The following is a 12,592-nucleotide window of genomic DNA, read 5'->3' as shown; positions in this document are numbered from 1 at the left end:
CCAAAAAATTGCCGTACGTGGCTCGAAAGTACGTCGACTGACGTGCTTCAAAATAGGACGTTTAATATGGGAGCATAGCAATAACAACTATACCCAATTTCAAACATGTGGGTCAAACGGTTCCTGAGTTATCGTTGACCGTAGCGAAATGTTGACGGACGGACGGACGGATGGACTTTTTGGCGAGTAGGTCGGGTGAGGGCAAACAAACAATATTTTTATTATGGCCCCACGCCCCCGTACCTCGCTCTAACTGCATCAGGGAGTTGCTGACACGGGTGGCTGCGGGATTATGCGCGCACAAGTCGCATCTTTGCAGGTGTCGCCCTGGAGGCCTAATTAAAACACAGGCGCCTTACACGAGCGATCACATCATACTTATTCCCAATAGGGCCCTCACAGTCAACAATCTCTCTCTCTCTCGCGCGCGCGCTCTCTCTCTCTCTCTCAATAGTACATAATAGAGAAGAGTATGACACTGTTTTGTTTTAACAACGTTTTGCTTAGTTTTCAACTTGTAAATATTCTATCAATATGTGAATAAATATATTCAAACTTTACCTTATTTTCGTCTATGATTCTCCCTTAATCATATGACACCACCAATTTACCTGATAATCGTATGTGTTCTTCAAAAAAGTTCTTTGAATACGACACGGTTTCACACAGTTTTCCCAAACTTTTGCATCTCTGCGGCAAAACTTGATATAGCGGCGGCAGCACCAGGTTGTAACTACGGGACGCTGGGGGCTGTTGAGGATATTAGCAGGAGTAGATAATAGGTAAATAGATAATAGTATAATTATCTACTCCTGATATTAGGTAACCACAGTAACACTAAACAGCACTTGTTTCGCTTCCTAATATCATCAGGAACACGATGGCAACACAGCTCAAATCAGCTGCTAGCTCGCCGTGAGCACACATTTATTTTTAGCACGCTGGAAACGCAATACAAACTGAATACAATTCGATGCCTAATGTCCCCAACAGCCCCCAGCGTCCCGTCAGAGACAATAGAACACTAATACCAGTAATACGATAACAAAGTTTGACCGCGGAGATGCAAAAGTTTGGGAAAACTGTGTGAAACCGTGTCGAATTCAAAGAACTTTTTTTGAAGAACACATACGATTTTCAGGTAAATTGGTGGTGTCATATGAATAAGGGAGAATCATAGACGAAAACAAGGTAACGTTTGAATATATAGTTATTCACATATTGATAGAATATTTACAAGTTGAAAACTATGCAAAACGCTGTTAAAACGGTGTCATACTCTTCTCTATTATGTGAGAGAGAGGAGAGAGAGACTGAAATGAGTGAGAGAGAAAGAAGAGAGACAGAACAGGAGAGAGAAAGAGAGAAGAAAGACAGAAATGGAGATAAATGGAGAGGACAGAGAGGGGGAGAGAGAGAGAGAGAAAGAGCGCGCGCGAGAGAGAGAGGAAGATGCCTGGCGAGTTATTACCGGCTGCTGCTGCTGCTCTAGTAATATCGACACCGTGTTTGCTTGCAACTTTGGACAGATCGTGGTTGAGGTAATGGCGTCGTCGAGCGTGTGTTGACACAGGGTGCGGAGAGACGGGGGCAAGGTCCAGCCTGACTGGAACGTCATTAACCCGGCGAGAAACAAACAGGGTAGCACGTACTGCCACACATGCAGCTCACGGCTTGACACACTCGGTGCACGCAAGCATTGGTGGCCGAGTGACACGTACTGCCCCAGTAGACTCTACTCATGCACGCACGCACGCACTCACGCTCGCACACACCGACGCTTATAACACACGCACACGCACGCACACGCACACACACGCGCGCGCGCACGCACACACACAATGACATATGTAACACACGCATGCACACACGCACACATACGCACACGCATACACACACACACGCGTGCGCACGCACACACAACCTTTTGACTTAAAGTACACGGTCGACGCTAATCAACTAATCGCGGTGAACACACTTACATACACGCTGGCACCTTCATCACCTGTATGTTTGGCAAACACACACACACATACACACACACGCACGCACGCACGCACCCGCACACACACACACACGCAAACACACACGGCGTCGGCTGCTGGAAGCCTACACTAATACACAGTACACGCGGCTACGCAAACATTAGTGGTATGATTACCATCTACCTGCTGAGCTGGCAACACTTCTCCGTTACTGATTTTAGGCAAACAGCGACAATATGTAATAATAACAACCGCAGCACAACACGGTCTATGCTGTGTTACGCTGTGTTATGCTATGCTATGTAGAACGGAAGAGAGCTTTGTTGCGCTTCACATCTAGGATTGCCGCCGACACGTGAGCCATGCAGTATTGCTGCCAGTACAGCACGCGTTATATGCTCCTCCCTCTCTCCTACCCACGCACAGTACTATCTATCCGTATCGCCTACTTCTCCTCCTCTTTCTCTCTCTCTCCCTCTTTCTTACGTATGAGCGCGTGCATGTGGGTGTGCGTGCGTGCGTGCGCGCGTTCTCCGCCTCCTCATTTCTCTGCCCATAACTACCACTACCAGCGGACGTATACAGCACCGACGGGACCATTAGAACAGCATGTAAATAGTATATAAATGTTAAATTTCCCATATTTTAGCCTATCACACTTACGCACGCATGTAAGCATGCAGAGTGTGGTTTGAAATCTGTCGGGATGAATTCAAACGTACATCATTGTGACCGTGTCGTGCGTTGGTTTATGCTAATTAATTTAAATTGCTGCGTCCAACCACCCCCCGGGGAACCAACAAAATATGCACAAGGCGGTACATATCTAGCAGCTTGTATTACTTCAGTTATATTGTTAAACCCGCTGGCGAGTATTTTTTGCAGGCGTACAGAAGCATTTAACACACGCACCCGTGTTATGTATTGCTCGTTTCTTTGTTCATAAAAATTTTTATTCACACTTTTAGCTGCGGCATGTTTCGTATTCACTGGCCTATAAATAAATAACACGACAAGATGAGGTTTTGTTTCTGGGCACGCAGCACAGAGACAGACAGTTCTAACCCTTATTCCAACCTGTAACCCTACACCTAACCCCAACCCCACACCTAACCCTAACCTGTAACGCTACACCTAACCCCAACCCTAACCCTAACCTGTAACGCTACACCTAACCCCAACCCTAACCCCAACCTGTAAAACTAACCCTACACCTAACTCCAACCTGTAACCCTACACCTAACCACAATCTGTAACCCTACACCTAACCCCGACCCTAACCCTAACACACACCCCTAACCTTACCAGGTATAGAGCCATGCTTACCTTTGCTCTGGCTGGTCACCTTGTCGCGGAGCACGTTCAGCTGGTAGACGGGCCCGATCGCCTCGAACATCGCGCGCAGCTCCTTGTCGTCCATGTTGCGCGGGATCTGCCCGACGAACATCTTTATCGCGTCAACGTCCGGCCCATCCTGCTTGTTGACGTGCGCGTGCGGCGGCGGCTGTGGCGGCTGCGACGTCGTCACGGCAACCGCGACCGCGACGTCGGCGTTGGCGTTCATGGCGGGGTACGCTGGCGACGCTGGCGGTGCGGGGAGAGATCTGCGCGGAGAGAACAAGAGAACGGCGCTGTTGAGTTTACGCAATTTTCGCGGTCGCCGCGACGGATTAATTTTTTCTGTCCACGGACTAGCAGCGGACGGGCGGAGAAGATGGAGAGAGGTAATCATCCTCTAGCAGTCACAGCAATTGATTCTCTAGCTGTGAAACGACTCGCAGCGAACGGGGGGGGGATGGAGAAAGAAGATGCCCCCGCAGCGAAGGAATCAATTTCGCGCATGACCGGGTACGCTTGATGACAACAGAGGAAGAGATGAAGAGAGAGAGAAAGAAAGAAAGAGAGAGCTAGATCCTCTCTTTCGGTTATGGCGACAGATGCTCTCTTATACGTGGTCGGATGTAGCTGGCGACAAGCAAGAAGATGGAGTCCTTCTAGGAGACCTCTCTCTCTCTCTTTCGCTCGCTTGCTCGCTCTCGGTTTTGGCAACAGGTGCTCTCTTGAAATCGGTCGGTCCAGCAACAGTGCGGGTAGGAGATGAAGACAGATTGATCCTCTAGGTTCCATCGTAGTGATGGGGGGAGGAGGGGATATAAAAGTGGAAAATCCTCTCAGTTGTAACACGAGGTGTTCAGGTGTTGTCGGCCAGTCTAGAGCGAAAGTCAAAAATAGCAAGGAAGAGAGAGAGAGAGTGAGAGAGAGAGAGAGAGAGAGAGAGAGAGAGAGAGAGAGAGAGAGAGAGACGGAGAAAGAAGGGAAAAGAGGGTGAGATGGAGAATGTGTGTGAGAGTGAGAAACATAGAGAAAATTAGTGAGACAGAGAGTAAGAGAGACAGACAGAGAGAGCGGATAAGAGAGAGAGAGAGAGAGAGAGAGAGAGAGAGAGAGAGAGAGAGAGAGAGAGAGAGGAGAGAGAAACAAAGAGAAAATTAGTGAGAGAGAGGAGAGAGAGACTGAAATGAGTGAGAGAGAAAGAAGAGAGACAGAACAGGAGAGAGAAAGAGAGAAGAAAGACAGAAATGGAGATAAATGGAGAGGACAGAGAGGGGGAAAGAGAGAGAGAAAGAGCGCGCGCGAGAGAGAGAGGAAGATGCCTGGCGAGTTATTACCGGCTGCTGCTGCTGCTCTAGTAATATCGACACCGTGTTTGCTTGCAATCTTTGGACAGATCGTGGTTGAGGTAATGGCGTCGTCGAGCGTGTGTTGACACAGGGGGCGGAGAGACGGGGGCAAGGTCCAGCCTGACTGGAACGTCATTAACCCGGCGAGAAACAAACAGGGTAGCACGGTTACTGCCACACATGCAGCTCACGGCCTTGACACACTCGGTGCACGCAAGCATTGGTGGCCGAGTGACACGTACTGCCCCAGTAGACTCTAATCATGCACGCACGCACCGCACTCACGCTCGCACACACCGACGCTTATAACACACGCACACGCACGCCACACGCACACACACGCGCGCGCGCACGGCACACACACAATGACATATGTAACACACGCTGCACACACGCACACATACGCACATGCACACACACAACGCGTGGCACGCACACACAACCTTTTTGACTAAGTACACGGTCGAGCGCTAATCAACTAATGCGCGGTGAACACATTACATACACGCTGGCACTTCATCACCTGTATTTTTTGGCAAACACACACACACACACACACACACACACAGCCACGCAGCCGCACCCGCACACACACCGCGCAAACACACACGGCGTCGGCTGCTGGAAGCCTACACTATACACAGTACACGCGCTACGCAAACATTAGTGGTATGATTACCATCTACCTGCTGAGCTGGCAACACTTCTCCGTTACTGATTTTAGGCAAACAGGCGAGCAATATGTAATAAAAACCGCAGCACAACACGGTCTATGCTGTGAATTACGCTGTGTTATCGCTATGCTATGTAGAACGGACGAGAGCTTTGTTGCGGCCATTCACATCTAAGGATTGCCGCCGACACGTGAGCCAGTATTGCTGCCAGTACAGCAGCGCGTTGTATGCTCCTCCCTCTCTCCTACCCCACGCACAACACTATCTATCGCCTACTTCCTCCTCCTCTTTCTCTTCTCTCTTTCTCTTTCACTCACTCACTCTCTTCTCTCCTCTCTCTCTCTCTCTCTCTCTCTCTCTCTCTCTCTATCTCCCTCTCTCTCTTTCTTTCTCTCTCACTCACTCACTCTCTTTCTTTCTCTTGCTTCTTTCCCCATCTATCGGCTCAAACTCTCTCCCGCATTCCTAACTCTTTCTGTCTCCTCTCTCGCTCCCCCCCTCTCCTCTCTCTCTCCTCTGTCTCTTCTCTCCTCTCTTTACGTATACAGCATGTGGTATGCCAAACGTTACAATTCCGCCCTTCTCTCTTTCTGCGCCGGAAGAATCCGGCATTATTATACTTATAAAATAATTCTACGAGAGGTAATTCTAGACGATGTTAGATAAGTGGGCGGCAGCCACCGGTTGCCCCCGAGCCGTCTACGGTGTGAGCGAGCGCGTGAGGCAGCGCGGCAGGAAGGCGAGCAAAGCCTCCATCAGATTCTTGTCTGACGCTCAATAAACGCCGTTCCGGCTGGCAGCAGGAGATCCGGGTAGAGATGCAGAGAAGCTGCTGCCTCTCTCTGTTTTGGCTCACATCCGAGCTTTTGAGGGAGTCACATTCCTGTGGTTTCGACGAACGAGGCGTAACCCCTCGCATAACCGTGGTCTGTCCCCATGCACACCCGCCCTCACTGCTTTCGCTCACGACAGCCCATAAGTTATGAACCACCCACAATTATCACCCTAAACCTACCTTACTCTACTCTCTTTTACCCTACCTCTACTCTACTCCACAAAACCTACCCATCCTCTACTCCACACTACCCTACCTACGGCTACTCCACACTACCTTATCCTACTCTACTCTACTCTACTCTACTTCCACTACCTAACCCTACTCTACCTTACCCTACCTACGTTACACTACCCTACGACCTACCCTACTCTACTTTAACACTACCATACTCTACCTGACCCTACTCTACTCGTTAACACTACCCTCACCCTAACCCCTACTCTACTTTACACTACCATATCTCCTACTCTACTTACCCTACTCTACGTTACACTATCCTACCCTACCTACTCTACTCTACCTTAGTTACTCTACTCTACTTTACCTACCCTACCCTACCCACTCTAACTCACTTAGTTACCCTAACTCTACTTTACACTACCTCTACCCTACCTACCCTACTCTACACTACTTTACCCTACTCTTACTTTAACTACTCTAGATGGTCTCCTACCACGTTCTCCCAGTTACCGCGACGATCGGCAGGGTATTGTAAACTCTGCACTGAACAGATCAACTTACTAGTTTCACCCTCCACCCTGGTTCCTCTGCTCACTCTCACTAGCTATGTGTAGACTCCCACCATACACCCACATTCCCACTCCCCACCCACCTCCTACCCCACCCCAAAATCCCCGTTCACACGCGCGACGTCACCTATATTTCACACGGAAGGGGTTTCTGACGACGCTCTACATCCACATTCTTACTCGCGCGCAGCGGCCGCGAGAAAGAGAAAGAAAGAGAGGAGAGAGAGAGAGAAGAGAGAGAGAGAGAGAGAGAGAGAGAGAGAGAGAGGGGGGGACAGAGAGAGAGAGAGAGCGATGAGCGAGAGAGAGAGAGAGAGAGCAGAGACGAGACAGAAGAGAGAGGAGAGAGAGAGAGAGAGAGAGCGTTGTCAAGGGTTTTAGGACGCGCATCTCCATAATCTAACATGTCAGTGGGCGCTTTAAAGACGCTGAAACATTTATTCGCCGGCATTTCGCGACGAATCAGTGCGGATAAATAGGAAAAGCGAACGCGAAATTGACACATAAATTGGAGTCGGGCAGTTTCTCCCCAGCCAAGCCCGGGTTCACAGCGCAAGGACCGAACGAATAACTCGAGCACGGGGAGGAAGAGGAGGTGGTATTTATTTTGCGATCTAACGGAGTAATAACGGTGGGATAGGGTATTTTACGCGTTGAATAAATAAACCGAGTGTGTGGATCGGATTACGCCCGAAGGGATATTTTCGTTCGATTATTTATTGGAATTCTTTTAGGGTTATTTACATTAATTAGGCGTGTTTTTTTCTACTGACAAAATCTAGGCTGCGGGACTGCCAGCAGTGTAGCGACCGGTGTAGCATGCAGGCGCAGTTATCTTGACCCAGCTTATTGGCCCTGCGCGGGGTTATCCCCTAGGAATTGGAGAGCTTTTACTTTTAGTAGCAATTTTCGGTGGGTTATTACTGAATTGACCAGCTCAACGTCGGAAAAGCATAATGGGACGATGTGGTGACTAAGGCATTTCTCTGTCGTATCAATGATTCCAATGAGAAATCATGAGAGTGACTACATACATGTAATAAGTGTACATCAACGTAATTGGTACTTGCCGAGCAGAAATTATCTCTTATATGACGTAACAACAGGCTATTGATAGCGCTATAATGTTTCTTCACTTCATTTTAAAATTGCGCTGTCCATTAGCATGCGTCGTTAAGATAAATCCAGTGCACACAATACACGCACGCACGCACGCACGCACGCACGCACGCACGCACGCACACACACACACACACACACACACAAACACAACCGCACGCACGCACGCACTTGATTCGATTTCAGCGACACAAAGTCGACCGGTCCGAGTTATGTATTCAGTAATCATCCTGCGAATTGCGTATAGAGCTCTTGAATATATTTCTTGTAGACGGTACGGAGTTTTACAAATGTAAATGTAAATGTAGAGCGATTTTTTTTTTAATGAACAACCCTTAGCTGTGTAGCACTGGAAGACGCTACATAACGTGCGTGAGAGGCTGGCAATAGATAATCGTATGGGCAGGGCTATAGACCCAAACCCGAGGTGTACACATAAAAAGGTAGCGTTATCCGTGCTTCTAGAAAGAGCCTCTTCCACACACAGATCACCTCAGGAGAGTCGCTTAGGACAAGCCTAACAAGTATACCGTGTGCTGTAGATAAACTCGTCACGTAAGCAGCTAGGCCGTATTTCCACGACCAAATTCGTGACCTGGGGGCGAATCGGGATTAACGCCAGTGAACAGGCAATCACTCGTTAGCGGCGGCCCAATCGCTCTCCCTGCGCATCGCATCGCCGCCAGCTCGTTCGTATGGCTTCTCCATCCTCCTCACCGGAAGAGGCTGTAGAAGATGCCGGACAGCGTTGCCGCGGCAACGCACCGACATCTTCCCCTCATCGGCCTCTCTCTCCCCGGCCGGTCGTTGTTTACGCCACTATAAACACAAGACGCCAGAGTGCTAGGCGAGGACGGAGAGGAACCAGGCGCAGCGCCGACAGATGCTAGCGACCCCACCGCACTCCGCCGCACCGCGCGGTTTTGCGGCATCGCAACGAGGCAGACGTTACTCTAGTAGCTTACCATCGGATATCTATAGGGGTATGCATATAGTGCACATCTACATACATTACTGCCGAACCAGAACGGCATGCCACGGCCGAGGGTCGCACACACAGCGGCACCTGGCTAGGGGAGGTAAGCAGAGAGAGGGGAGGCGACGGCGGGGCGTGATCAGTGGGTGAATCATTCGTTAGTGCCGCCGAGGTTGATCGCGCATTTTCGCTGCGCGAGGTTATTTTTTCGCGACGATTAGTTCGCGCGGCTGCGACTTCTCGCCCGACGCGTACGACACGCCGTCAGCTCGTTCGATCATCACACACACGTCGCCCGTCACCGGCGGAGCGTGAGAGCGTGTCGGCACCAGCCTGCCTCGTCTGTTGACCTGCCTGCCCGTGTATTTTCCTACCTAGGCCATCCTTAAAAAATTATATGTTTGCTGTCCTCCGACCGACCCACGAAAATAGCCACGACCCAAGTTTTTTTTTAAATTTTGGGTTCCATTTTTTTTTACATCCTTCATAGTTAAGACTGAAACACAAAGCATGTGTGGCAAACATGAGGACAGACTTAAAATAACTATTATGCCTCACAAAAAAAGAAAAAGACCTACCTACCTACCCACTAAAAAAATCATGGGTCGGGGGGAGGGGGGACAGCAAACATAGAATTTTTTAAAGATGGCCCTGTATGTCTCTGTCTGCCTACCTATTTTCCTGTATATGCGTCTGCCTGTCTGCCTGCCTGCTTGCCTGCCTACCTGCCTGCCTGCTTACCTGCGTGCCACTTCTGTTCAGTGAGCGTGTGTGAGGGGAGCCTTCCTACAAGTTATGGGTGTAATTTGCTAGGTAGTAGAAACAAACCCCATATAGTGGGTGAGGATGACCGTTGCTAGGGAGTAGGGGACACCCTTCTTGCAGTAAATGAGGGTGACTGTTGCTAGGGGACACCTCCTGTAGTGGGTGAGGGCGACTGTTGCTAGGGGACATCCCCTGTAGTGGATGAGGGCGGCTGTTGCTAGGGGACAGCCCCTGTAGTGGATGAGGCCTAGGCGACAGTTCCTGTACAGAAGATTACGGCCCAATTGACTCCGCTTTATATGTGTCAGCTTCAGCTGAAGCCAATAAGGTAGAGCCGGAACTCTGATAGATGGGCGCCGGCAGCTACTGTGGTCAGTCAAGTGTAAGCAGTAGGTCTGCTGCTCACGTCAGTCTATCAACGTCCGGTTCGTTACAGTTACTCTGTGTTATTACCAAATGCCTCGATTGATGTTCAGTCCCGATATGCAAGATCTATGATATCGTATGTGGTCCGTCAGTTACATTATGCAAAAGTCAGTGACATCATCTAAAGTCACTGACATATATAGGTTCAATGTGACAGTGTCATCAAGTACAGTCAGTTACATCATCTGTTTTTAATGACATAATGCCTTCTCAGTTATCTCACGTTTGGTGACATCAGGTTTTTAGTGACATCCCACGTGTTTTCTGACATTATGCGCGTACGGTGACGATCAGGTTTTTGTGAACACATCACAAACGTTCGGCAATAGCACGTTTACTATCATCGCGTGTTTAGTGACATCCTCACGCATATTCAATAACATCACATAAGGTCAGTGACATCACCTGAGGTCAGTGGGAGGAGGATGCATCCTTTCGGCTAACACGCCCGAGCGTGTCGACAACGATGACGACACCGTGCTCCGCCCAGCCGACGCGCGCACGCACGCACGCACGCACGCACGCACGCACGCACCGTGACGTAGGCGACCACGGACCTGGCCGCCGGCTGCAGTTGCTGATCAGAAATCCAATATGATTACGGGGCTTCGCGAAGCCTGAAACTAGCAGCGAGCAGCAGGCAAAGTATCAGTCAATTACCTTGCTGACGATATGATCGAGGAGTGCCGATCGATCGACGAGACCCGACTGACAGACCGACGCCGAGACCTCGCCCCGGTCGCAGACGTGAGACCCGACCCTCTACTGTACGAGGGCGGGATGGCGGGGAGGGGAGGGGAGGGGATGGGGTGATCGTCATCACCGGTAAGTGATCCGTCCGTCGGTGGCGCGCGAGGGGTGCCCAGCGAGGGGTGACTGACTCTGTTCGTCGCAAGCGGACTAAGTATCTCAGTGTTACTGTCTAGCAGCGGTTCTTAATCTGTGGTCCATGGACCCATTTGGGGTCCGTGGATGGGCTTCAGAGGGTCCGTGAACCAGGCGCATAAAAATTGTGTGTTTATGTGCTTATGTGCATTTTTTCTGGGTTGGGGTCCGTAGCTCTCACCGGATTCTCAAAAGGGTCCATGACTCAAAAAAGGTTAAGAACCACCCTAGAATACTGGGAATATAGTGCAATATATAGTAGAGCTACTGATGGGCTGGAGGGCTATAGGCGAGGTAGAGAAGAACAGTCTGACAAATCCCCACTAGCACCGCACCCCTCTCTCCTGACTTATCGTACATCAATCTGTCTAACTCTGTTTCGCACGCCGCCCACTCTACTAAATCGTGGGCGAGCAGTCACGGCAGTGACGGCACATGTATCAAGTGCTGACAAATAACACGACACTTACATGTGTACTTGTCATAATAAGCACGCTGAAAGAAAATCGCGGCTTCGGCAAACTCTTTTTTGTGCACGAAAAAACCCCACGCAACGTGGATCAGCAGCATCATCATCATCATCAGCAGCAGCAGCAGAAATAGCAGCAGTAGCAGTCGCAGCAGCAGTAGGAGTAGTAGCAGCAGCAGTAGGAGCAGTAGCATCATCATCATCATCAGCAGCAGCAGCATCCGAAGCAGCAGCAGCAGCACCATCCGCAGCAGCAGCAATAGTAGCAGCATCAGCGGCAGCAGCACTAGTAGCAGCAGCATCATCAGCAGCAGCAGCACTAGTAACAGCAGCAGCAGCAGTAGCAGCCGCAGTTTGGAAGCCCATGTTGCATCAAGCGAAGCAGCCATGAATTCAATTACGAACCTATACTCGGTAGGGGGCAGAGCTGCGATGATGACGACGCCGCGCTTTTCATTAAGCCGCGCTGTTGCTTCCGGCTCTATGCTGTTGCTGCTGCCACTGTTGGTGTTGCTGCTACAAGTAACGCTGCTGTTGCTACTTCTACTGCTGTTACTGTTACTGTTACTGTTACTGCTATTGTTACTGTTACTGTTACTGTTACTTAGTGTTGTCAATCGGTTGTAATTTCGTAATCGATCATCGGTTGGACCCAAGTAACCGATGATCGGTTACAATCGGTTACTCGGGGTGTTGAATTATGCCTGCGTGTGCGTAACGTCGTGTGCATGTACGTGTGTGCATGTATGTGCTTGTTTAGCCCTGTTTATTGTTTGTTTTGCACTGTTTATTACTGTGTGTATAATACATGTATGTTAATGAAGGATAACTTGTATAGTAGTTTGTTTTTTTTTGATGAAATTGATTATGGATTTTGATAACCAAGCGCTTGGTTCGAGCCACTGCTCAACCGATAATCGAGTATAATCGATGATCGTGATTCGTGACATCACTACTGTTACTGCTTCTGCTTCTGCTTCTGCTGCTGCTGCTGCTGCCACTACTACTACTACTACTACTACTAC

General features: G+C 49.6%; 1 protein-coding gene across 1 annotated transcript in view; it reads right to left on the bottom strand.

The window, feature by feature from the left end:
- Nucleotides 1-12,592, bottom strand: part of LOC106818364 (CUGBP Elav-like family member 2) — a 35,264-nt gene that overhangs the window by 6,167 nt on the left and 16,505 nt on the right. The window contains exon 2 of the mRNA XM_014823080.1: nt 3,312-3,589. Within this exon, the coding sequence (XP_014678566.1) occupies nt 3,312-3,549 (238 nt within the window). The 5' untranslated portion in view covers nt 3,550-3,589. The remainder of the gene's footprint in view (nt 1-3,311; nt 3,590-12,592) is intronic.

The sequence above is a fragment of the Priapulus caudatus genome, unplaced genomic scaffold, assembly GCF_000485595.1.
Source record: "Priapulus caudatus unplaced genomic scaffold, Priapulus_caudatus-5.0.1 Scaffold2185, whole genome shotgun sequence".
In the NCBI taxonomy this organism is placed as follows: Eukaryota; Metazoa; Priapulida; class Priapulimorpha; order Priapulimorphida; family Priapulidae; genus Priapulus; species Priapulus caudatus.
Note: the sequence above shows the minus strand (reverse complement) of the source record. Positions and strands in the feature narration are given on the sequence as shown.